The 25,039-nt window shown below is 48.1% G+C and overlaps 2 protein-coding genes across 9 annotated transcripts in view; one reads left to right on the forward strand and one right to left on the reverse strand.

Moving 5' to 3' along the window:
* The window catches only part of SMYD4 (SET and MYND domain containing 4), a 42,113-nt gene extending 32,112 nt beyond the window's left edge, over window positions 1–10,001 (forward strand). For 5 of the 7 annotated variants that reach the window (XM_057714009.1, XM_057714006.1, XM_057714007.1 and 2 more), the window contains 6 exons: window positions 3,527–3,709; window positions 4,141–4,304; window positions 5,486–5,618; window positions 6,809–6,925; window positions 7,131–7,254; window positions 8,374–10,001. In XM_057714009.1, the coding sequence (XP_057569992.1) occupies window positions 3,527–3,709; window positions 4,141–4,304; window positions 5,486–5,618; window positions 6,809–6,925; window positions 7,131–7,254; window positions 8,374–8,527 (875 nt within the window). In that variant the 3' untranslated portion in view covers window positions 8,528–10,001. Of the gene's footprint in view, window positions 1–3,526; window positions 3,710–4,140; window positions 4,305–5,391; window positions 5,619–5,937; window positions 6,926–7,130; window positions 7,255–8,373 lie in introns of those variants that run through there. The other 2 variants (XR_009049877.1, XR_009049876.1) reach the window with 2 other exon arrangements.
* A 451-nt stretch (window positions 10,002–10,452) lies between these two features.
* SERPINF1 (serpin family F member 1) lies at window positions 10,453–21,529 on the reverse strand. 2 transcript variants are annotated; one of them, XM_057717157.1, is made up of 8 exons: window positions 21,409–21,529; window positions 17,454–17,539; window positions 15,869–16,067; window positions 15,107–15,262; window positions 14,507–14,710; window positions 13,337–13,479; window positions 11,583–11,793; window positions 10,453–10,839 (listed from the first exon to the last, which is right to left on the reverse strand). In XM_057717157.1, the coding sequence occupies exons 2-8, from the start codon at window positions 17,529–17,531 to the stop codon at window positions 10,580–10,582; spliced, it is 1,251 nt and encodes a 416-aa protein (XP_057573140.1). In that variant the 5' UTR covers window positions 17,532–17,539; window positions 21,409–21,529; the 3' UTR covers window positions 10,453–10,579. The 2 variants fall into 2 exon arrangements, with proteins under 2 accessions (XP_057573140.1, XP_057573141.1); XM_057717158.1 differs by lacking the exon at window positions 21,409–21,529 and adding an exon at window positions 19,688–19,706.
* Between the last annotated feature and the right edge of the window lie 3,510 nt (window positions 21,530–25,039).

A 25,039-nucleotide genomic window follows, 5' to 3' on the forward strand; every position in this document is an offset into this window, starting at 1 on the left:
AACTCGATGATGGGTGATGACTTAGAGGGCTGGGATAGGGAAGGAGGAAAGGAGTCGTGGGAGGGAGGGGATATGGGGATATATGTAAAAATACTGCTGATTCACTTTGTTGTACAGCAAAAACTGGCGCAACAGTGTAAAGCAATTATATTCCAATAAAGAACTTAGGGAAAAAAATGGTATCTTTTTTTTTTTAATCAGCATGGTAGAGTTGCTTTGTTGGTTGTTTTTTGTTTTTTTTTAATTATAATATACATTTCAGGTTAGGCTTTAAAGAAATGGCCATGATATATTAAGTGAAAAAGAAGTAACTTACAAATTACTGTGTGCACCATGTTGCCAAGTAGGTTAAAAATTCCATGTATAAGGCTAGAAAGAAGACTGCAAGAAAATGCACCAAAATCTCATAGCTGACTGGGAGGATTATAAATGACTGTTATTTTCTCTATAATTTTAAGTTTTAATTTTTTTTCTGACTCCTTGTATTTCTTTTGTAATTTAGTTTCTTTAAACAATAAAAATAGTTCAAATAATATGAGCATTTTTTTACAGGAACTTTTTTTTAATCTTTGTTGGAGTATAATTGCTTTACGGTGATGTGTTAGTTTCTGCTGTACAACATAGTGAATCAGCTATATGTATACATATATCCCCTCCCTCTTGAGCCTCCCTCGCACCCTCCCCTACATGAACTTTTTTTTTTTTTTTACATGAACATTTTTAAGGCACTTGATACATACTGCAAAATTGCCCTCCAGGAAAGTTGTACCAGTTACATGCCCACCAGCAACGTTCACTTTCATTTTTGAATTCAATCTAATTTTGTCTCAATCTGCTAATATTTCTAATCTTGTTTCATCCCTTTTTATTATTTCTTTGGGGTTCCAGCAACTCCCAGTTTAGTGTTCTCATTGAATTTCATTAACAGCTGTTTCGTTAGTAGCACAGAAGGATTAAAGTGTTAACTTGGATAGACTTTGACAAAAACCTATAAAAATGTATGTTATTATCTTTGCATAAATCCTGTTTAATCAAAGTTCCTCAGAAACCTCTCTTTGGTACTCATTTTAAGGGATAGAACTGGCCACTGATGACATCCCAGACCTTGGTATGTGTGGGTCTGTCTCGGTGGGAATGGCATATTCGTGATGTATCTGGCTTGGTGTCGTAATGAGGCTTAATGAGGTTCTGCGGAGGTTCAGGTCAGTTCACTGCCCTTTGCTTTCACTCTTCAGCAGCTGAGGAATCTACCTTCACTGTGGGTCCTTAATTACTTGTGATACACAAAAATTTCTTGTTTTGTAAAATATCTACCAGAATAGGTATATTCTGAAAGTATTGTGAATGAATCTTTTTTTTTTTCTTTACTTGAATCCCACTTTAAATGTACTAAGGATATTAACAAGGTACACTTTTTGTAAAAAAAAAAAAAAATCAGTCCCTCTTTTTGTTTTCTGTTTGTTTTGTGCACAAAATGTCACATATTAAATTTGGTTGTTAGGGTACATACACATTCTCATTTTCTACTATCTCTGCTAATAGATGACTAATGGAAAATATTGAATAATTTTTAAAATCAATACCTAATTTTGTAGAGATAATTAGAGAGAGATTCAACTCTGACATAAATACTCACCCCACTCAGTTCCTGGGCCTACTTCTGTTAGAGTATAATCCAGAAATAATTCACGAAGCTGACATTACTCACGGTATTGTGATATTTTTTTCTTTCAGGGGAGACTTTAGCAGCTGTTCCCATGTAGATTGCCAGTTTTCAGTAGTTGGGAATGCAAGTCAACCTTTAATTATGTAGAGGCTGATTATTCAGACTACACACTGTGCCCTGTACTGCTCCTTCCTGCTGCCTGCTTACCTTTTAGCATTTCCACTGCTCATTAGCACATACACCAGAAGGCAGGCATTGGACAAGGGTGGGGGTGAGGGGACACGAAAATCAGTTAAGCATTTAGGAGAAGCTGCAAGGAAAGATTTCAACACAATTTGTAGAATTGTTGACTAAAATGGAGCCATTTGGATTCCCTGCGAATTTTATTTACCTGTTCTAATTCTTGTCCTCCACAGCAGCAGGGAATAGAATTGTCTGCAGAGAGACAATATTATTCCTTGTAGTTCATGTTTTCCTTTCTAGAACATTTTCACATGATGGTTTGTGTTTTCTTTATTCATTTCATATGTACCTAGACCACAGTATTTGGTGATGGGTACACTGAGATTCCTGCCATATACAGTGATACAGTTGTCTGATGGGTCATCAGTTTTCCAGAAAACTGAAAGTTCCCCTCTAAGTACCAGTAACTTTCGTATTTCAGCCAGGTTTGTTGAAAGCACAGTCTCCTCATGCTTACACCAAGGCTGCTGAACACAGTTTAAGCCTTTCTGTACGCCCAGGGTCATCTGTACCCCAAGGTCATCTGTACTGTGCATCCTCCTGAGATATGTATGACTATTACAAAGTCCCGTGCAAGTATAGTGTTAGTCTGAGAACTTCTGGTTAAGTGACATGTTACAGTTGTAAGTAAAACTCGAGTGGTGCTCATGTTTTTGTTTGCCCTAAGGCTGTTATTCTTGTGTAAGTTCTCTGCCTCCTCCTCCAGTCTGTCACCATCTCCCTTGCCGTTGTCAGAAAACCTGCCTCTTATTAGTTCTCTGTTTCTGGACTGTTGTGGGCTGAGAAACTGAATAGCCACGCCAGTTAGAGCTGTGGCTAAAATAAGAGCAAGTGGGCCTGCTGGAGAATAGGAGGAGTTCACATACGAATATAAGTGCATGAGCCTTGCTGCAGAAATAGCCTCACTGCTTAGAGGCTTTTTTCTTCCTTCCTTCCTAATTTTCCGTCACTTGGTTAAATTGCTGATTTAATTATGTTTCAAAGAAGATATTATTTGGGACGTGAGACTGTCTGGAATAGAAGTGATCCAGAGAGCTTTTTTCAATGAGAACTACTGCTTGACTGATTTCCCGTGAAGTTGGGACAGAGGGCAGAATGAAGAGGGGAGCGTAAGAAATATTGATTTTTTTAAATATATGATGTGATAGGCCTGTTTAGGATAGTAATTAGGTTACTTGTTCTAGTAACCAATCAAAGACCTGTTAAACAGGAGCGCTTGGACTATAAACGTCTTTAGGAAATAACCTCAGCGGGTACTCTGGTTTCCATGTCGTCATGAACATTGTGAAAGTGTCTGTCTAGAAGGCTCCCTACTGATAATTCGTTTTTTATTATTTTCTATAAATTCTAATCTTTGGATTTTTTTTGTGGTATTGAGACACAGTGGTTAGGTTCCAAGATTCTGGTGGACTTTTCATGTGCTCATTTGCTTTGCTTCCTGGGGACCAGAGTTTGCTCTGAGTCACACTCCATCTGATTTATATCGGATCCGGCTTGTGGAGCTGTGACTCAGCCGCGCTTCAGGCCCGATTGCCCAGCTCATCTTCTGAGGAATGGGGTGCGAGGCCAGGACGAACGTCCTGACACATTTTTCCCTTTTTCCTCTTGCACTTTCAGGATCTGAAGAGAACCTCATTACGGACAGCAGGCAGGTGCGCCTCGCCACAGGCCTCTTCCCCGTCGTCAGCCTCCTAAACCATTCCTGCAGCCCCAACACCAGCGTGTCCTTCACGAGCACTGTCGCCACCGTTCGGGCATCACAGCAGATTAGAAAAGGGCAGGAGATTCTCCACTGCTACGGTGAGCCATCCACCCTCCCCCCGTCCACCCTTCTCCAGCAGGAAAGGACGAGGTGAATATGTGTGAGCAGGCCGCGGGGCGGGTGCCCTTCGCCTCTCCAGGGTCTGTTTCATGGCACAGGCAGTGTGTAGTTGTGGGGAAGAAAGCCTCCTCGCTAGGCCCGGTTGTGTCTACACAGCCGTGTATCTCACTGCTTGATCCCTGTAAATGTCCTCTTCTGAAAATGGGCCAGGAACAACTCCGTGGTTTCTTCTTCTTCCTGTCCCCACAACTTGGAAGCCTGTTTCTGTATCTAGTTCCACAGATGTTTGAGTAAAATGTACCTGTCACGTGATGAATGATGGATCAGACCCTCCGCTAAGCTGAGGAGTTTTAAGTAGTGCTTGATGCTCTCTTGCTTTAAAGATCGGCCAAGCGTGGTCTCTTTGCAGGGCCTCACAAGAGCAGGATGGGTGTTGCCGAGAGGCGCCAGAAGCTGAGGTCTCAGTATTTCTTTGACTGCAACTGTCCGCCTTGTGAACGTGAGAAGCAGAGCCCCTCGGAGGGGCCCGGGCAGGAAGATTTCTGTTGTCACCGTTGCAGAGCACTCCTGCAGGTGAATCTCTTTCTCCCTTCTCTTCTCTTTGCTTTTCCTGGAGGTCAGTTATCCAGCTGAAAGGCCTTAAATCTTTAGGAGGAAGCTGTTGGGACTCTGAGGTGCTGAGAGCAATACTCTCTCTTCCCTTTCACCCATCTTCCCCACACATTGACCATCCCCCTGCAGGAACCACAGGGAGAGGTTGGATTTAGTGATCTTATCTTGCAAAGAACAGAAAATCCCACCTCAACTGATTTGGGGTTGGGGGAGACCAGGAATTTATTTGCTCAAGTAAATCACTAAGTCCCAGGATAGGGGTACTTCAAGTACAGCATGATCCAGGGGCCCAAATAATGTCACCAAGACCCAATTTTTCTTTCCACCTCCCTCACCTCCATTTTCTCACTTAGCCCAACCTCAGAAAGACTTCCCTCTTGTGGTGGCCAGATGGCTGCCAGCAGTTTCAGCCTCAGATCCTCCCAGTCCAGAAGGATGAAAACATATGTACTCTAACAGAGATCTGGGCAAAAGTCTTATTGTGTCTCATCAACCGGATACCTGTGGCTGGAGGAAAATCAGAGGCACAGAGTTTCCCTCCAGCCATTTGCGCCAGATCAGAGCCACTTGCTCCCCACTCAGCTACCAGGCACTGACTTCAGGAAGGTGGGGAGGGATCCTCAAGAGAAATCAGGTTGCTGTTGCCAAATGGGGCCACAGATCCTGGCATCTGAAAACCAGCAAATGTCGTAGAGAATCTGTAAATAGAACAGAGAGCTGGTTGGGTTGTGCCGGAACGCTGAAGTCACAAACCCAAGGTCAAATGTGGGGAGGCCTCACCCAGCACCGTTTCCTGTTGGTTTTCTTCTGGCTTTTTCATAACCACTAGAAATGTGTCTGTCATCCGAAGTCCCAGCCCCAGAGAGAAATAAGAAAGGGGCTCTCGAGGTGGAAAGAAATTGTGGTCTATACCAGTTTACTTTGGTTGCAAAAACTAAATCTCAAGCCGGGATCGGCTCCTGCTTTCATTACAGTTGTTGCTGTCAAACCAGATCCAGTCCCCCCCTTGGTCATCGTGTGTTACTACAGGAGTCTCTTTTGCCTGTAGGGTCAGAAGCTCTGGAGCGATCCTGTCGTGTAAGCACATGCAGGGTCGCTAGCTGATTCTGGTACAGGAATAAAGACAAAACTGACTTCCACAGGGAGATGATGTCCTGAGCTGTGGCAGCGCATCTTGTACGGAATCAGTGAGCAGAGGTCACCTAGTCTCTCGGCTACAGGACCTTCGGCAGCAGGTGGGGATGGCCCAGAAGCTTCTCAGAAATGGCAAACTAGGTGAGACTGGCTCCCTGCTTTGGTCCTCCAGCCCCTTCCCTTTTATTCATTCTGAGATCACCTTGAATTCAAGGATACTCAGTGAAGACTGAAGAACTGAATTTCATTATCCCCATGCCAGCCACAAGATGGCTATGTAGGCCGATGAGACCAAACCCTTACCAGCTCAGTGTGCATGGTGTCCTTGAAAAAGGGCCAGCTGATTTAAGCTGTTGTTCTCTTAGGCATCAGAGAGTTAGTTAAAGACTAACAGGTTACCTCTGACGTCCGTGATCTTTGTGCATATCCAGAAGTTCGGTGTTACTTATTTTAATTCCAGGGCCTTGTGACCTAATTCCCTAGAGAAACTGTTCTGCCCTCATCAGAGCATCATGTCTCTTCTGAAGAGCAGCAGTGGGGGGTACTGCCCTGGTGGTCCAGTGGTTAAGAATCCGCCTTCCAATGCAGGGGACTTGGGTTCAACCCCTGGTTGGGGAACTAAGATCCCACATGCCACAGGGCAACTAAGCCCATGCGTCGCAACTGCTGAGCCCATCCACCACAACTAGAGAGCCCACATGCCACAAACTACAGAGCCCATGCCCTCTGGAGTCCATGTGCACCGCAACCACAGAGCCTGAGCACCACAACTACTGAGCCCACGCGCCACAGCAAAAGATCCTGCATGTCACAACTAAGACCAACACAGCCATAAATAAATAAGTAAATAAATAAATGTTTTAAAAATAAAAAAAATAAAGAGCAGTGGGGCATGTGTCCAATGGGTATAAGTATCCTGCTTTTTCCAGAAAGGGAATGATGGAACCCCTCGTTACCCTGGAAAACTCTGCGTAAGAGCTTGACGTCGTGGGAATTTATTTACCCTATTTTTATGAAAGTTGACCTTTAGCTTAGATTTCTGAGTTGAGAGAAATAATGACCATAAATGGAATGTAGTGATTCCACTTCAAACTGAAATTGGAAACCCAGAGTAAATGTGAGGAGGCCTCACCCAGCACCTTTTGCTAGTGAAAGGGAAAACATAAGAGAACAGCTTTATTGGAACAAACATTGTGGGTTGATCACAGCCCAAGGAGACAAAGTGCAGAGTTCCACATGCAGCCCAGCCCGTAGGGAATTTAAGGGCTGGGTTCTCATTTCTAAGCCTGGGCTTGTGTCTGTAATGAGGCCGCTTTCCTTTGACTTGATAGAGCGAGCTATTCAGCTGTTGTTGGGGTGCCGGCGTGATGCTGAGAGCTTCCTGGCAGCGGAACACAGCAAGGTGGGAGAAATCGAGGACCACCTGGCCCGGGCCTACGCTGCCTTAGGTATGGCGTGCGTCTTCACCTTCACTTCCGCTGCGAGGAACGAGCCTGCCTTGTGTATTTGGTCATGACCTTAGCTTCATCTGGCTGGTTCTCTTAGTTTTTCAACAGGCTGCTCTCACTTTCATTTAGCTTTCCTCACCCTGAAAATGTTCATCCCCAGTTGACTGCGGTTCTTTTCTGGAACCAGATTTTCCTTTCTTTGCAGGGGACTGGAAGAAGTCAGCTACCCATCTGCAGAAGAGTCTCCGAGTGGTTGAGATTCGCCACGGGCCGTCCAGTGTTGAGATGGGCCATGAGCTCTTCAAACTGGCCCAAATCTTCTTCAATGGGTAAGCCTTTCTCTCATTTCCTAGCACTTTGTCAGGCCACATACTGTTCTTTTATTAGGCTCTTCTGTGTATTCCCTGTTTCCTACGGTGCTTTTAAGCATGTTGACACGTTTTTATTTCCCCTTTAGGAGAGATCCTTCCTTCTGTTCTGCTGACAAACTTGAAGCCTTAGAATTTCCTCCTGAGAGATATGGGGACTCTCTTAGCTCTAAAGGGAGTCTCCCGGGGAGAATTTTCCACCCCCACCCCCACCAGCAGAGCGGTTCTTCTCGGTCCCTGGTGGTGGTTATTCACACTTCCCTCCCTCAGCACCCATTCTCAGCACCCTCAGCTCCAGGGCCTCTTCCTTCTCCCTGGTCCTACTCCTTTTAAAGCGGTCGTAATCAAGCACAAGTCATCTTGTTCCCCAGCGGACATCTGGCAGTGTCTGGAGACATTTTTAATTGTCATGACTCAGGGTAGAGGCCAGAGATGCTGTTAAACATCCAACAGTGCACGAGACAGCCCTCCCCCTCCGCAGCTAAGAATTATCCAGCCCCAAATGTCAGTAGTGTCAAGGCTGAGAAACCGAGCTTTAAAGGTTAAAAGGAAAGAACAGTGGGGCACATGAGTTGATGCCTCCTCCACTTTTGTAACGGGATCATTAGGAGGCTCTCACGTCAGTGTTTCTAGATGAAATATGTCCAGCCTTGGTAAAGCTGCCATTGGTGTGGTTAAGCGTTTGAAGCTCAGTCCTAGGATTATGAGGTGGGTGGACCTGATACCCAAGACATAGAAGCAGCCCATCTGTCCATCCGATCCGAGAGAGGGCAAAGGGGTGCAGAGTCAGGTCATAGGCAGACAAAGCCTCCGGAGCAAACCTTGGGGTGAGTATCAGATTAGTGCCTTGAGATCTGCCTCTTTCTCTGGATCCTGGAAGCTTTATACTCTTTTTCATAACTTTCATCTCAAACTCTGCCTTTCATTGTGTTTGTGAGTCTTATCTGCCCTTCTCGATTGTAAAATCCTTGAAGACAAAAATTATCTACTTTACATTCTTCACAGGGTGTGAGTAGGCCCTCAGTTAACATTTGCCTGATTGAATGAGTGGATTCACTCCTCTTCCCTCTTCTGGTTCAGGTTTGCGGTACCTGAAGCTCTGACCACAATACAACAGGCAGAGAGGGTGCTGTTGGTGCATTGTGGCCCTTGGAATGACGAGGTCCAGGAGCTGCAAAAGATGAAATCCTGTTTATTGGACTTGCCACCCATCCCTGGGGGACCCAACAAATAGGGTCCCCAGGTGACCTTGACCAACAGGAGAGAAGCCTGTGTGGGATGAGTTGAAGAGGGTCTGTTGCTGCTGAACTGTCACCAAGAAAATACAGGACTTGTCTGACAGTCTCAAGCCGAGGGTATGAGGGGAGGGGAGGATTTGGAAAGCACTGCAGTTGGAGACATGCTCACCTATTTTGATGCATGTTTCTTGAAGTAGTTAACTGCTCTCCAACAAAAACTCCCAGCTCCCAGAAAAGACTTAAAACTGGTGTCTGGAGAGCCTAAGCCCTTTAAAAGGGTTTTAGCTGATCTGCAGGCATCTGGATGTTAGCCTGGGGTTTTGGCTGGTCGCCACCTCACTAAATGATGATAGTCTGTTTCCCTGGAACATTCCTATGGTTTCTAGTGGTAATGAAATATTGTATACCACTCCAGTGAGAACTTAAACTCTTAATAGTTGTATTGTAATTGAAAAATAATTATAAAGCAAGAAATCAGTGAGGCTCCTTACCTCTGGAGACACAGTTTCATTTCTGGTATCCAGCTTCCTTGAATCCTTTGTTAAAACCGGTGGAGTGTAAATTGTGAACAGAGAAATAAATACGGGGCCATTTTATTGTTGGGCAATTTCTTCCTAGGATGGCAACTCTAAATTTGTTTTCTACCAGTTTTCCAGTCCTTATTCTCTGGCTTTCATTCTGTACTCTTGGCAGACCCACTGACCAAGCACTACTAAAATCAAGCTTATAGCAGTGACTTTATAACACATCCTTTCTGAGTTCTGCTTATTAGCAAACATGGAAAGAGACTGCTTTTTTCCTACCTCCCCAAGCAGGCAAATGAAATACAGATTGCATAAGTACTGAGAAGGGGGGAAAAAAACAACTTCAGAAGATGCTAAGGGTGTGGGCATTGCTGCTAGTGGTTTCAAACTTGAGACAAAAGGTAGGAATGATAGCTGTTGTCTACCTAGATGTATGGCAATAGTCTAAACCTCATCCCAGGCAGAAGGCCAGGAGACTCTGGGTGTGAGCCCTGAGTGCTCTATCACCACTGGGGACCAAGTGGTTCAGATGAGTTAGTGGAAAAGAATACACACTGCTTTGAGAGCTTGCCCAGCCCGCCATGCCCAAGAAGTGCCCGGTGGTTGCCCCGGCATTATAATCAGAAACTGAATAGCCCTGAAGCTGCCTGGCAGTAGCTTTTCAGGAAGCTGAGTGTTCAGAACACAGTTCGCACTCAAACATTTGAATGAAGGGCAGGCAGAATCTCATGTATCTTCTTTTCTACTAACTCACTGTGGCAAGGGCCATGGCCAGTGAGATGTTTTGGTAGAGCTAACTCTTTGAAGCAGAAAAATTTAGTCCTGTGGCCAATTCTGTAGTTGTTCTGTTCCAAACACTTGGCACGTTTCCTGTTCCTGAAAAAGGTTCTGTTATACTTTGTAAAATAGGTCCACTTCCTGAAAAAGAATGTGTGTAGAATTTTACGTAGCAGGCCTCATCTTGTATAAACTTGAGAGCTTTCTTTAAATGCTCTATAAAATAAAGAATTATTTCCTGAAGTTACAGACTTCCTCCCCTATCTGTCTACATATTATCCTATGTTGTCAGGCGACATTAGCTTGACTGGGGGATATCTGTGCTTGCATTAAAACCAAAAGTCCAGTGTATTTAAGAGCATGGTCCACTGATTGTGGAGAGAGGAAATCCCTTCCCAGGGAGATGAGTGTCCTAGAGTGTAAACCCTCACAGAGCAGAGAATCAGTCCCAACATTATACTGTGCAGATAACTAAAGTTCTTCTCTCACATGGTGACTTTCTGCAGAGTTTAGGTAGACCCAGGCTATAAATACAGGACCAGCAAATTCCTAAAGAGAGATTTATCTTCATGTTAAATTTAGCATAGCTCAAAATAGGAGGAAGAACAGGGTAACAAAAGTTAAGGATAAAGCACTTTTATTGTAAAGTATACATTGAAACATAGGGGCAGCCTTCATGTAATATATAATCTGCCATCCCTCTAGAGTTTTCTTCTTCTGGGGTATTTGAACATTAAATTGGAATATTTAAGTACCCCTGGGGTCCAGAATTTTGCCTATGAAGAGAAGGGACCCTGTGTCTGTGTCCCTCAGTACAAAGATGAAAGGTTGGTTAAGGTGATAGTCCAGGGGGAAGGTGAGGCGGCCAGGCTGGAGCCCTGGGCTGGGGGTGGTAACCGCCCCATCCTCATTCCATTCGAAGCCAGCACGATGTTCCACTTGAGTAAGTTTGATAGGTTTGCCTGTGATCTTGCTAAAGTCTGGTGAATCAAACAAGGACTGCAGTTCTGCAGAAATTGAGAGAGAGTTCTGTTAAAACCTTGCCTCAGGACTTCTCTGGTGGCACAGTGGTTAAGAATCCACCTGCCAATGCAGGGGACCCGGGTTCAGTCCCTGGGCCGGGAAGATCCCACATGCTGTGGAGCAACTAAGCCCATGCACCACAACTACTGAGCCTGCGCTCTACAGCCCTCCAGCCACAACCATTGCAGCCCATGTGCCTAGAGCCCATGCTCTGCAACAAGAGAAGCCACCGCAATGAAAAGCCCGCGTGCAACAACAAAGACCCAACACAGCTTAAAAAAAAAAAAAGGAAAGCTCGCCTCATCAGCACCACAAAGAAGAATACAATCCTGATTCTTAAACCCTAATTCTCCAGAAGGCAAGCAAGCTGGGAGTGGAACACCACTCTTGACCTTCTGTGAGGTTTGTAGAGCTCTGGGCAGGTTCAGGGTTAAGTGACTTGCCCAAGAGCACACAGCAAGTGAGGTTACGATTAGAAACCAGGTCAACAGACCTATCTTGAGAGGCAGTGTTCTGAGTTCCTGTTACAGGATGTATGCTCTTGGGGCTGAGGAATGAGTCTGATAAGGAAGGCAGTTCGGTCTTGCCCTCCAGCACTATTAGAATTAAGGAGTCATCCCTGGCCTCCATACAAGGCCATGCAGCCTTTGCGTGCTGCTTAGCAAGGTGGAAGGCTCAGAGGCTCCACCCCACCCACCCCAGGAGCAAAGAGGTCTTGCAGACATACTCAGCTCCTGCACGGACTTCGTGAGTTCGCCTTCATAACTCAGCTTCAGCTTGGGGATGGTCAGGACCGCTTGAACAGCCTTCAGTTCTCGGTCTATGTCATGAATGAACTCAGAAGTGAGGCTCTCTTCTATCAAGGTCAAGTTCTGGGTCACTTGCTGAGGCAGGAAGAAGATGATACTCATGCTCCCGGTCAAGGGCAGCTGGGCGATCTGAAACAACACAGAGGGAGCACACAGGTTAGTCCTTTGGAGCCCAGGAGCCTAGTGACAGACACACACCCGGAACTGCCTTCTCCTCTCCTGTGACCAGGCACTGCCACGCTTCCCCAGCCCCTCATCTGTGTAACAGTTGTCCCTCTACATCTATGTAACAGTTTCCAGCAGCAAGATGTCTACTGATGTTTCTGCAAAGAGTAGGCTGTTGTCTTTTTTCTTTTCTCAGCCTAATACCAACTGAAGTTATCTGCTTAAAGATTTTTCTCCTGTGGTTCTAAAGAGCTAGAATTGAATTCCAGGTCTGTGTTTTCTCCCAAGGTTTGTCTGCCAACAGTTACTGATCCTCTGTTATGTACAGAGCCCTGGACTAGAAATGGGGGGGGGGGGGCTGGCAGAGCAGCACAGAAGCAGCGATACAATGGTCCTTTGAGCAGAGGTCCTTAACCTCAGGTCCATGGGAGAGATGGCATCAGGGGTCCCAACAGCCCCGGAATCATCTACAGAAACACAGATACGGCATTTCTCACCAGTGCTTCAGGCGTTCTTTGTCCCAAAGGAAAAAGTTAAGAACTACTGACTTCAAATTTTCAAAAGTCAGGTATGAAAGACTTAGAATGCGAGCCGTTTGGAGTTTGTGACTTTTTTTTTATACATATAAATTTATTTATTTTATTTATTTATCGGCTGCATTGGGTCTTCATTACTGCACACGGGCTTTCTCTAGTTGCTGCGAGCGAGGCTGCCCTTCATTGTGGTGCGCAGGCTCCTCATTGTAGTGGCTTCTCTTGTTGCGGAGCACGGGCCCCAGGCACATTGGCTTCAATAGTTGCGGCACATGGGCTCAATAGTTGTGGCTCACGGGCTTAGTTGCTCCGTAGCATGTGGAATCTTCCCAGAGCAGGGCTCAAACCCGTGTCCCCTACATTGGCAGGCGGATTCTTAACCACTACACCACCTAGGAAGTCCCTGTGACAGTTTTTAAAGTTTGGCTTTGAATTCTAGAAATACAAGTTCTCCCCAAAAAAATAGAAAAAAGGAAAGAAAAGAGAAGAAAAACCAGCATTTGAGTGCCCAAACTTTTTTTTTTTAACTTTTAAATTTCATGCTTATTAGCACTTTTTCAGATTTATTCACACGTATACATTGATCATGACACTGCGTACTTTTATTGCGTGTGGTGGGCACAAGGCATGTGGAATCTTAGTTCCCCGACCAGGGATCAAATCTGTGTCCCCTGCATTAGAAGCACAGAATCTTAACTGCTGGACCACCAGGGAAGTCTCTTCAGTTGCCCAGTCTTCTTGAGGGCCCATTTCACATTACCTTATTAACCCTTACAGCAAACCCTGAGTGAGAGGATAAGTTTAGATAACTACATCCCTTGATTTTAAGAAAAAAAGGCTCAGAGAAGCTATTAACTAACTGAAAGTCACACAGCAGGTAAAATTTAGACAGCTGTCGGATCTCAAAGGTCATTCTATTCCCACTATACCATCCTGCCTGTCCCCCACCCACCACTCACGCTGCCCCTACAGACCTTGCAGTTGAGATCAGAATCCAAGCCGTAGCGTAAAGTGGCCTGAGGGTCTGACATCATGGGGACTTTCACAGTCCTCTCCTCATCCAAGTGGAAATCCTGTAGGGAAGTCTTTCTGGAGTCAAACTTTGTTACCCACTGCCCTGGAATGAAACAAATGGAGTGCCCTGAGCCCCAGAAGACCAGAACGGCATTGGGACGATGCTGAGGCTAAAGCATATTGCTGAAAATTGCCTGGCTACAGGAATCTTAGTCGTCAGAGGCCCTGACACATCGGGGAATTATGCTATTTCAGAATACACAGTCTGGACCACAGTATTTCTAGGGTCCTGAATACTTTCCATACGTAAACTCAGAAGGAAATAGGTTGATTGTTGGGTTTATTCAAGTTCTGTGATAGCCTAGGAGAAAAGTAAGCTGGTGTACACTTCTACAGTGATGTGTCCCGGACACAGAATCAAGGGAGGCCAGAGGCTGGAAGGGACCTCGACATCATGTCATCGACCCTCTCATAGCTATAAAAGCACAGAAGCCCAGAGAGGTGAAGTGACTAGCCATCGCTCACACAGCGAGCCTATAGTTTAACGTGGCCTTTAACATGCTGTAACAGCATCTTTCACTTCCCGTAGCTCAATGCTTCAGGGAGGGCTTTTCTCTAGGAGTTTAGGGGTCCACTCTCAACACTGCCTGATAGATATTTTAAGGGGAGGTTGCCCAAAATCCCACCCAAGCCTCATATGAATAGGTCTGGCCTCACCCTGGGACCATGAAATAGACTTGGACACGTCACCACAGCCTAGAAAAATGTTAGAGATGTGTCCCTGAAGTCAGTGTATCATCCCCGAGTGAGAGACAAGAAAACAGGCCCCAAAATGCTGTGAAGCTTATGCAGGGCTCTCCAGCCAATACAGGCAGAGCTGGACCTGGACCCTCTACCAGTGCCTGCCCCAAACAGGCACAAGAGTAGGAGTGCCCCCTTATTTCTGTTCATCTTTCTCCATGGCCCCTTACACTTTGTAGGCAGTTATCCAATGTTTGCCTTGGGTGTGATGACAAGCTGGCAGCCCTCAGGCACGTGTCTTTCTGCCTTCTTTGACTTCCCCTCTTTCCTGGCCCCATCTGACACCCACTGTCCACCCTTGGTCAAAAGCCAAGTGGAGAAGCCCTCACCCTTGAAGTAAGCCACACCAAAAAGGAGGATGCTGATTTCACTGGGCATTTCCCTCGTAGACTTAGCAATTTTCCCTTTCATCTGGGCCTGCACCCAGTTGTTCATCTCCTGAAGGTCCAAGCGAGCGTTGCCGGTCAAGATTTTGGGCCTGGTCCCATAGGACTTTTCCAGGGGTGTGACAAAGTTGGCTTTTATCCGCAGCTCTGCGAAGAGACGGCAGAGATTAGTGTGCCCTGAGACCTAACTCAGCATCCTCTCTGAGAGCCTGCCGGGCTTAGGTTCTGGTTGACCCTCAGCAGGCCCTGACTTCCTGCCTGGCACCTTCCCGGAACTCGCCAGAGCTCCCGTCCAGTGCCCAGGGAACAACAAATCTCACTCATTGCTGTCTCTCTTCATGTTTCTGCCCTCCCCCAACCTTCCCACTGTCTCCCTCAACCCATTTCCTCTTTCTGATCCTCTTTGGGCTCACGGGGCCCCTTCCTGCTCCCCAGGGCCAGGCGTGGCCCAGGCAGACATGCTCTGGTGTTTAGAAGGCAACCCCCATGCACAGCAGGGAGCCCCACACGCCTCAGGCAGCCCAAGCCAGCAGGGTGACTCACTCCTCTCAAAGATGATTCGGGAAGCACTCTTGAGGTTCTTCTCCGGGGCGGTGACGGAGGCAAGGAGTTCCTTGTAGGTGCTGTGGATGTCTGGGTTGCTAATCAGGTCATAATAGAGAGCCCGGTGAATGCTGGATTCCGTCCGCTGTTCCGCTCCTGCCAGAGGGACGGGCGTGTGAGCCTCTGAAACTGCCTGCCAGGGCGCGAGTCAGACCAGCGCCCAGTTCAGAGCAGGGACACTACACCCTGAGCCTTTTCCTCTGCTGGCACTGGAGACATTCTAGGTGGGAAGGAATTTGAAGGCAATGGAAGAAAAATAGATTTTCCTGAAGGTAGGCTAAAGGCATCAGGCCTAGAGAGATATAAGGGCAGGAGTGAGGGTTAGGGTCCCCGTGCTTCTCCGTCACAGCACTTACCACACTGTTCTGCAGTTTCCTCTTTATTACTTTCCCCATGAGCTCAGCTGTGTGACCCGAGCGAGGGCACAGACCGTGCCTACTTGTGTGCAGTTACATCCCCAGAACCTAGCCAAGTCAGTGAGGCTGGTGTGTAGGAGAAGCTCGTTTAGGAATGTCAGTAAGTGTCCCGAGGCTACACACCGGTGTTAGCAGTGCTCTGCCCCTCGAGCTCCCACTCGCACACACCACGACCCCCCCAGGCCCAGCCTCTCGGTCCTCTTCACCCGCCCTGAGTGAGTGTCTCCAGGGCTTAGAGTCAGATACATGGCTCTAGGACCCAGGGCTTGCTGCATCGGGAACTCACCCAGAGAAAGGGCGGAGAGCGCCGTGGCCACACTGAGTGGAGACAGCAGCACGTTGGCAGCGGGGCTCTGGCTGGACTTCACGCGGTACAGGTCGTAGCCGAAGTTGGAGACGGCCGCCGCCAGCTTGTTCACAGGGACCTTGAAGAAGGGATCCTCCTCCTCCAGGGGCACCTCCATGGTCCCGGGGGCCAGGGAGCCCTGCAGGTGAGCACAGGGACCAGTGAAGATGAGCACGGGGTGACTGGTCTCATCACTTCAAGTGGGATTGTCCTTCCGGTCCCTGAGGGCTGTCCTGCCTGAGGATGGTACGTTTAGCCTGATGTTAGAATGCGTGTGTGTCCCCTGCTCCTGTAGAGGTGCGCTGCTGGGCAGAGGCAACCCAGAAGACAGGTTAGCTGGCCAGCTTTAAACACCAGTGACCTGTGAGCCTCAGGCCTGTGACACATTAAAAAAAAAGAGAGAGGAGTCCCCTTTCCCAAGAAACTCCATTCTCGGGCCAGAGGATGGCTCCCCATCTGCTCACCCTTGCTCACTGCTCCTGGGTCCCCACATGGACCCTCCTATCAAACCCTCCCTGTCTTTCATGGCCCAGATCAGATATCACCCCCTCCACCACAGACTTCCCCTGATGGCCCCAATCTGAAGGCACCTTTTGGTTTTCCGACTCTTTTTTTTTTTTAGAGTCAACTACCACTTATATATTAACCACCTACCACATGCCAGCCTCTGTGCTCGTTCTTTCCATTTGAGTTACTTCATTTCACACTAGTTGATGTAAGTGATATCCCCAAAGACTACTATCTCAAAACACTGAGTTCCTTGAAGGCCAGAACTGAGTCTTTCATATTCCCACCCATCCCCAGCGCCTACAGACTAGGTGTTCAGTAGATAAAAAATAAGTGACTGTCCACGATGGCCCTATAAGGATGGGTATTTTTAATCCCATTTTACAGATAAGAAAACAGACTCAAGTAACAGCGACTTGTCTACGATGACAAAGCTAATGGGACGTTGAACCAGAATTCAAACTCAGAACTCGAGACAAAGTCCAGAGCTCAGCCCATATGCCCCACCTGCCCTGGTCCCACGTATGGCAGTCATCCCCACCCACCCCACCCCACCCCCACTGTCACAGAGCATATGCTTCTCCGCATCTGCCTTTGCAACCCAGCTGTGCTCTCTCTGGACAGGAAAGGGGCTTTTCCACACTCTTACCCCTCCGCTGCATCCTGGTCAGGATTGGAACATGTATCCAAGACCACCACCCACTCAGTGAGACCCGCACGAAATGCAGGGTAATGAGAAAAGGTCTTCACTGAAGGGACAGCCCTGGGCTTGTTAGATCACTTTTGCCTTCCACCTTGTTGCATCTTATTTTTGTCCCCACTCTGTTCTCTGAAAGGAAGGGCAACACACTTTCTGTTTTGCTGATAGAAAAACCAAGGCCCTGTCTGGAAAGAAAGGCCAGAGCCTAGCCTGCAACCTGGGTGCTGTCCTGTCTCCCATGCTGCCTACTGAGGAGGGGCTGGGATTGCCAACGCGCCCCCCACCCCAGGCTCCCACCACACCACCCCCCCCACTGACCTCCTCTGGGCCGGCATCCTGGCAGCTGCCGTACCCGAGGAGGGCTCCAGTCCAGAGGAGTAGCACGAGGGACTGCATCCCGGCACCTGCGAGAAAGCAAAAGAGGTGGCAGGCTGCTTCCTTCACCCACCACCCTGCACTGCCCAGCCACCCTGGGCAGGGAGCAGGGCCTTGGCAGGACTAAGCACCTTCCCTCCAGGCTCCCTGGGCTGGAAGTGGACCCTCAGCTTGCTGGTCCCTCCCCCTGAGTACCTCCCCAGCCCTCCCCCTGCCTCACAGCCCACAGTCCTATGGCGAGCCTGTGTTTTCATCCCTTGTCTGTGCCAGGAAACCCACCTTTGAGCCTAAATCTCCAGAGCAGTACAGACCCAGCTGTGGGATCCTCTGTGTGGATATGGTCCAGCACAAAGGCACACTGAGGCTTTTCCCTGCAGGCACCTGACCAGCTCTTTGTGTGGGATTTGGGTCAATGTCTAGTAACAGCATGGGGGCAGAACCTAGGTCTCAGATGTAGAATCACAGAATATAGAGAATGGGGGCATCCAGTCCAGCCCCTGCTACCCTCAAAGAAGTTCTCAAACTCTCTCCTTGAACTCCGCTGCCCTGGAACCTGTGGCCTCGTAAGTGACACATTCCCTTCTCGGACAGTTCTGTGTCAAAAGCTCTTATTCTCATGGTCTAGGGTCAAACAGCCTGGATTCAAATCTCAATTCTGTGTCTTCTGTGTGCGGCTTGCGGGATCTTAGTACCCTAACCAGGGATCAAACCTGGGTCCTGGCAGTGAAAGCCCTGAGTCTTAACTACTGGACTGCTAGGGGATTCCCATCAATTTTGTGTCTTAACACCTCTCTAAATCCCAATGTCTTCTCTTGTAAAATGGAAATCAGGTAGTTCTTGTCTATTGTGATGAGAATTAAATTAGATGATGCCTTAATAGCACTTAGCGGCACCAGAGACAGATAAGTTCTCCAATGATCCCTGAGCCAAATGTCTCCCTACTTCTGGAACCCCAGGCCCCCCCTTCTCCCCTGGGGAGCCAGGTCCTCTTCCCCCTACCAGCTCAGAACTAGCTCTGAGATCCCCAAGAACTATTTCCTTCAGGTTAAGTAACCTCACTTCTGAGTAAGACCACCCATGTCCCTTCGCCTCCTGAGCAGTAGCCTCTTTGGACCGGACTCTGGTCCAACCCCAGACCACAAGGGCAAAGGGAACTCTGGGTTTAGGTCTCCTGCATCCCGTGCCTTCCTACATTCATTGCCTCTATGAGCTCACCCCTGGAGTGAGGATGTGGAGGTAAGAGGGGATGAAGGCAGCTGGGAGTTCATAAATAAGGTCTTCTGAGAGGCCTCCTGGTTAGAACGTGGGACAAAGTCTCAGCAGCCAGGAGCGCTGGCTGGTCCCTGTTCTCCCTCCATCTACACTGCCAAGTCAAGAACTCACCATCTGTCTTCCCGGCCCCCCCCCCCCCCCCCCCCCCGCCACAGCACAAATACACCCACATGTGCGCGCACACACACACACACAGGCCAAGGTCTCAAGCGCTTTCTTCCTTTTGTATACCCATAAACACCCACAGACAAACACATACACACACCACACTCTTCTGACTTCTCAGAACGAGTAGGAAAATTAAGAGGGCCGTGTGTGACTTTTGGCCAAAGTCCTTAAAATTAAGTCTGACGATCCACTGGACAGCATTGTAGAGCAGGAAAGGCCACCAAAGAAAAGATGGCCTCTGAGTTTGTCCGGCTTATGGCTGGACAGCCAAGGGGCACCAGCCCAGCTTTCTCTCTAAACCCTGATCTCGAGCATGTGTCTCCCAGCGAGTTCCACAGACCCCCATGTTCTCAGTCAGCTGTTCTCCTGCACGGCCACCTCTGCCGCTCAGGGAAAAATATTCCGTTGAAACAACAGGAAGAGCTTTCTGCAGTGCAAGATAGAGCCCTTAACGCTGTCCAGACTCACAGCTGCCCTCTCCCCTCAGCCAGCCCCACCCAGAGCTGGCGGGGGCCTCAGCAGACTGGTTTAGCGGAGACTGGAAATTCAGCGAGAGGCAGGAGCCGCAGGGCTAGAGGAAAAGCTTTTAGCTCTAGTCCCTGAGCCAGAGTAGGGAACTGAGATAGGAGGGAGGAGGGAGGAGATGTCCTCCTGGCATGGGGTTTAAGGAAACCAAGTTCAAATGCACGTCAAGGGCACCTTTTCTGTAGGAGTCCCTACAGAGTCTGGGCCCGAACCTCAGGTCATGTGATCCCTGTCACCAGGTGGGTGGGCTGAGGACTAAAGATGAGGTGCGGGACCCTGGCGGGGAAAGGCACGCGGGTCCACAGCTGGCCCAGAGCCAGTCTCCGGGATGCACAGTATTAATGGCGCCTCTTTGAATCCTCCACCTTGAGCCCTGGGGATGAAGGAAGTCGAGAGATTATTGAAAGCCCCCTAGAAGGGCAGTGAGAGGGAGAGAGTAAGGGTCTGCATGGGGCAGGGGGCCCCTCTGAGCACCCTCGGTGCCCTGTCCAAGGTGACTGTTCTGGGGGCTGGGCCAGGCCGCCATCGCCGGGCCAGGGGCACAGGGACCGAGGTGCCATCCTGTCCAAAGGGCAGTGTCCAAGCCAGGCTCCTGTCCTACCAGATGGGGGAGGGCATGGGGAGGAGGCAGATATCCTCGCAGTTGGGCCAAGCTCAGGTCTGCCTTCCTGCCACATTGCCCAAATCAAGAGACACAGGGAACTGCGATTTTGTGATCTTGCCTTCAAGCTGGGAGGATAAACTTGAGCCAGTACATGTGTTTCAGATTAAACCCACTTGTGAGACAAACACCATCCCTCCACCTCCTCCCAGAACCACACAGCCTTCAAGCCACATGGCGGTGGACCTCATGGACAGTTCAGGGAAAGGCACCACCCTCTCTCCTGGCTCTGGGAGGGAGATTCTGAGGGGTCCCCTCCAGGCACACCCCACCATGGTGACCCCACCAGTCCCCAGGCAACCTTTTTTCCTGATGTTTTGGAACCTGAATGAGTGGGGCCAGGGCACCCATGAGGTTCAGCTCCCCACCCCCCAAAAGGACCAGCCTTAGGGACAGAATTCCCTGGCCCGCTTCCCCTCCTTCCCTCAGCCTGGGGGCTGAACTCTTGGTGGACGGCATGGACCAGACAACGATGGGGTTTCTGGGAAGCCTGAAGCTTTTCTTTGGCCCAGCCCCGCTCCTTGCTGTGGCTTTTGCCCTGGGGAGCATGAAGGGTGCAAAGAGCCATTCTCTCCAGCTCTGGCAGCTGAGCCCCCAAATCCCATGCATCGACCGGGCTAAATAGCGGTCATTGTTTCCGAGAGGCCCAACCCTCACTGGTCTCCCAGCTTTTCCTGACAGCTGATTTGGCCCAAGAAAAAGGGTGGGCACTGGATAGAAGGACCCAGCTGTCCTCCATCCCAGCTCCCCCCGGAGGGCTCCTCACAGGCCAGCTGCTTGCAGTGTCGGGGAGTTACCTTTGAAATCAGCACCAGTTGATTTTGAAAAGTCAGCGGGGAGCTGCCTTCCCAGCTGCCCCAGTGGAGGCACAGCTTCCCAACAGCCTCCTTCCCTCAAGGCTGCAGAGCCCCCTGAGGCGCTGATCAGACTTGACCCAGCAGCTGAGCTCTCTGGTTCTTCCCCGCCATTGCCCTGCTCCATTGTTTCCCACCCTTCATTCAAGAGTCTTTTCAGCCTCTTCTCCTAGTGGTGCATGGGGGCTGGGGATAACCGGGTTCTGGCCTTCTGACCCCCAACTCCCTCTGCCTTCTCTCATCTACTCATCCTGGTGCCCAAGCTGCAGGAACGACTGTCTCTCCCCCCCCTCCTCCCCCCCGCACCCCTCTTTTCTGCTCCCTGGAGTACGCCTGGCTCACCCCGGGTCCCGCCAGCCCAGGCAAGCCTCTCATCTTCCCCTGACACACATGCACACCAGACAGGGAGCTGCTTTACCTGTGGGTGTGCTGCAGTTCCTCGCCCAGCCTAGGTCTGCACACTGAGGGGGCTCCTGCTAGCACCAGAGCTGCTTCCCGCTGCCTCCTAACCCAGCGTCCAGCAGGCTTCAGATTACAGCTACTCCTTTCTTAAAGTGACCTGCACTCAATTTGGAGGCTGTGATTGCATCATTGTCTGGTGTTGACCTTAACCCACTGCTGCCCTTTGGCCACACACCCCCAGACAGACACGTTCACACAACCCACTGTTCCACCAGGCCTTCCTTTGGGGCCCTGGCCTTCCCACCCGACAGGGCAGCCTGGCTAGCCTGGTTGGGAGCTGGCACTGAGGATGAGTCTGGCAGGAAGAGGCTGGAATAGAGGAAACCCTGGCCCAGAACTGGGACTCTGGGTTTTTTCCTGGTCCTTGGTTCTGGTACTGGGGTTTCGGGCAAGACATTGCTCATGGTTCCTCCCGTTCCTCGCTGAAAAATGAGGGGATGGTACTGGGATGTCTGTGTGTATTTTCAGCCCTGAAGTGCTCTGATTTCTGAAGATCGGAAAAGGCAGTGGGGAAAATATCTGACCAGAGGAAGACATGAGATGTACTGTAAACATCAGTCCCGAGAGGAGGCCACATGGGAACCTCAGAGGTCACCTGGGAGGAGAGTACAGAGGCCCTGCTCACCTCAGGGCATTTAGGAACTCGCACTGTGGTTGTGAGACTAAAATACTGACATGGAAAATGATTAGAGAATGTACCAAAACGTTTTCTAGGCGTGTGTGGGTCCAGTGGTCGTTCAGAGAAGGGGGGATCAGAGAAGGAAGGGAGAGAAAATTTAGGGGAACCTCACCTCATGTGAGGCTCCAAGGAGCAGAGCTGGGGCCCCTGCGTAGAACTTTCCAGTGAACCAAGTTCAACTTTATATAAGGAAGAATATATCAACAGTCAAGAGTTCATCCCTGGCGGTCCAGTGGTTAGGACTCTGCACTTCCACTGCATGGGGTCCAGGTTCAATCCCTAGTCAGGGAACTAAGATCCCACAGGCTGCATGGATGGCAAAAACAAAAGAACAAAAAACAAACAAAGAATTCAATCCTTTCTTTTATTTATTTATTTATCTGCGCCAGGTCTGAGTCTTTGTTGCGGCACAAGGGATCTTAGTTGCCACCTGCGGGATCTTCATTGAGGCATGCAGGATCTTTTTTTTAGTTGTCACATGCAGGGTCTTTAGTTGCAGCACACAGGCTCTTAGTTGCGGCATGTGGGATCTAGTTCCCTGACCAGGAATCAAACCCAGGCCCCTTGCACTGGGAGCGTGGAGTTTTAGCCACTGGACCACCAGGGAAGTCCCCAGAGTTCAATCCTTTCAACCAAAAATTGAGGACCTCTACTCAAAACACTCACTAGGTACACAGAGAAGGAGTAGATGATTAAAACTCAATGCCCACCCTTCAGAAGCTCACTGGCTAACAACAGAGGCTGATACGAGGACAGATCCTTCCAATATAATGCTTCACATTCTGTGCTAGTGGTCTCTATAGCCACGCCATACAATACGATAGCCACTAACCACATGTGGCCACAAAGCAATTGAAATGTGGCCGATCTGAGTTGTGATCTATTATTAGTATAAAATATACACTAGATTTTGAATATTTAGTATGAAAAATAATGTGAACAATCTCAATAATTTTGACCCTGATTACATATATTGGGTTAAATAAATACATTATTAAAATTAATTTCACCTGTTTCTTTTTTAATGTGGCTGCTAGGAGATCTAAAATTACAAATGCAGTTTGCATTGTATTTCTATTGGACAGCACTGCTCTATAGGGTATCATGGCAGCACAGTTGGAATATGTGAATCTGAGTCTTGCATAGAAAGGTGAGAAGGGGGACTTCCTAGGTGGCACAGTGGTGAAGAATTTGCCTGCCAATGCAGGGGACACACATTCGATCCCTGGCCCAGGAAGATACCACATGCTGCAGAGCAATTAAGCCCATGTGCCACAACTATTGAGCCTGAACTCTACAGCCTGTGAGCCACAGCTACTGAGTCCATGTGTCGCAACTACTGAAGCCCATGCACCTAGAGCCCATGCTCCGCAACGAGAAGCCACCGCAATGAGAAGCCACCGCAATGAGGAGCCCATGCACCACAATGAAAAGCAGCCCCCACTCACCACGAGTAGAGAAAGCCTGTGTGCAGCAATGAAGACCCCACACAGCCAATAAATTAATAAATAAATTTATTGAAAGAAAGGAAGGAAGGAAGGAGGAAAGAAGGAAAGAGAAAGAAAGAAGAAAGAAGGAAGGAAGAAAGAAGGAAAGAAAGAAAAAGAAGAAAGAAAGAAAGGAAGGAAAGAGAAAGAAAAAGAAAGAAAGAAAAAAAAGAAAGAAAGAAAGAGAGAGAAAGAAAGGAAGAAAGAAAGGTGGGCAGGCGTGACTATCCTTGTGGACAATTTAAAACTGGATCCATATCTCACACCATATACAAAGATTAACTGTAGGTACATTAGAGATTTAAATGTTTCTGAAAAACAATGTCTGTTTTTGCAGAACCTTTTTTTTAATGTTTTTATTAAAAAAAATTTTTTATTGGAGTATAGTTGATTTACAATATTGTGTTACTTTCAGGTGTACAGCAAAGTGAATCAGTTATACATATACATATATCCACTCTTTTTTAGACTCTTTTCCCATATAGGCCATTACAGAGTATTAAGTAGAGTTCCCTGTGCTATACAGTAGGTCCTTATTAGTTGTCTGTTTTATAAGTGTGTATATGTCGATCCCAGTCTCCCAATTTATCCCTTGCCCCATTACCCCCTGGTAACCATAAGACTGTTTTCTACATCTATGACTGTATTTCTCTTTTGTAAATGAGTTCATTTTATTGTTTTTTTGATTCCACACATAAGCAATATCATATGATATTTGTCTTTGTCTGACTTACTTCACTCACTATGACACTCTCTAGGTCCATCCCATGTTGCTGCAAATGGCATTATTTTGTTCTTTTTTATGGCTGAGTAATATTCCATTGCATATATGTACCACAACTTCTTTATCCATTCCTCTGTCGATAGACATTTAGGTTGCTTCCATGTCCTGGCTATTGTAAATAGTGCTGCAATGAATATTGGGGTGCATGTATCTTTTCAAATTATGGTTTTCTCTGGGTATATGCCCAGGAGTGGGGTTGTTGGATCATATGGTAGCTCTATTTTTAGTTTTTTAAGGAACTTCCATACTGTTCTCCATAGTGGCTGCACCAATTTACATTCCCACCTACAGTGTAGGAGGGTTCCCTGCAGAACCTTTTTAATGACTTTTGATTTAAATTATTCACTTACTTTCAAATAGGTATTTTGTTCATATGGTTCAAAACTCAAAAGCAACTAAAGATATACGATGAGGGACTTCCCTGATAGTCCAATGGCCAAGGCTCCAGGCTCCCAATGCACAGGGCCTGGGTTCGAACCCTAGTCAGGGAACTAGATCCCACCTGCCACCACTAAGAGTTTGCATGCCCTCAAAAGACAAATATTGTATGCTAACTCACATGTACGGAATCTAAAAATGGTACTGATGAACTCAGTGACAAGAACAAGGACGCAGATACAGAGAATGGACTGGAGAA

The sequence above is a fragment of the Hippopotamus amphibius genome, chromosome 17 (assembly GCF_030028045.1).
Source record: "Hippopotamus amphibius kiboko isolate mHipAmp2 chromosome 17, mHipAmp2.hap2, whole genome shotgun sequence".
Classification (NCBI taxonomy): Eukaryota; Metazoa; Chordata; class Mammalia; order Artiodactyla; family Hippopotamidae; genus Hippopotamus; species Hippopotamus amphibius.

Excerpts from the sequence above, each read along its gene's own strand:
- SERPINF1 (XM_057717157.1), bottom strand. The coding sequence starts at position 17,531 with ATGCAGTCCCTCGTGCTACTCCTCTGGACTGGAGCCCTCCTCGGGTAC. Across the intron at positions 15,263-15,868 it reads GCTCTCCGCCCTTTCTCTGG|GAGCGGAACAGCGGACGGAA; the intron begins GTGAGTTCCCGA and ends TCCCTCTGGCAG. Across the intron at positions 10,840-11,582 it reads GAAGTCCGTGCAGGAGCTGA|AACTGCAGTCCTTGTTTGAT; the intron begins GTATGTCTGCAA and ends CAATTTCTGCAG.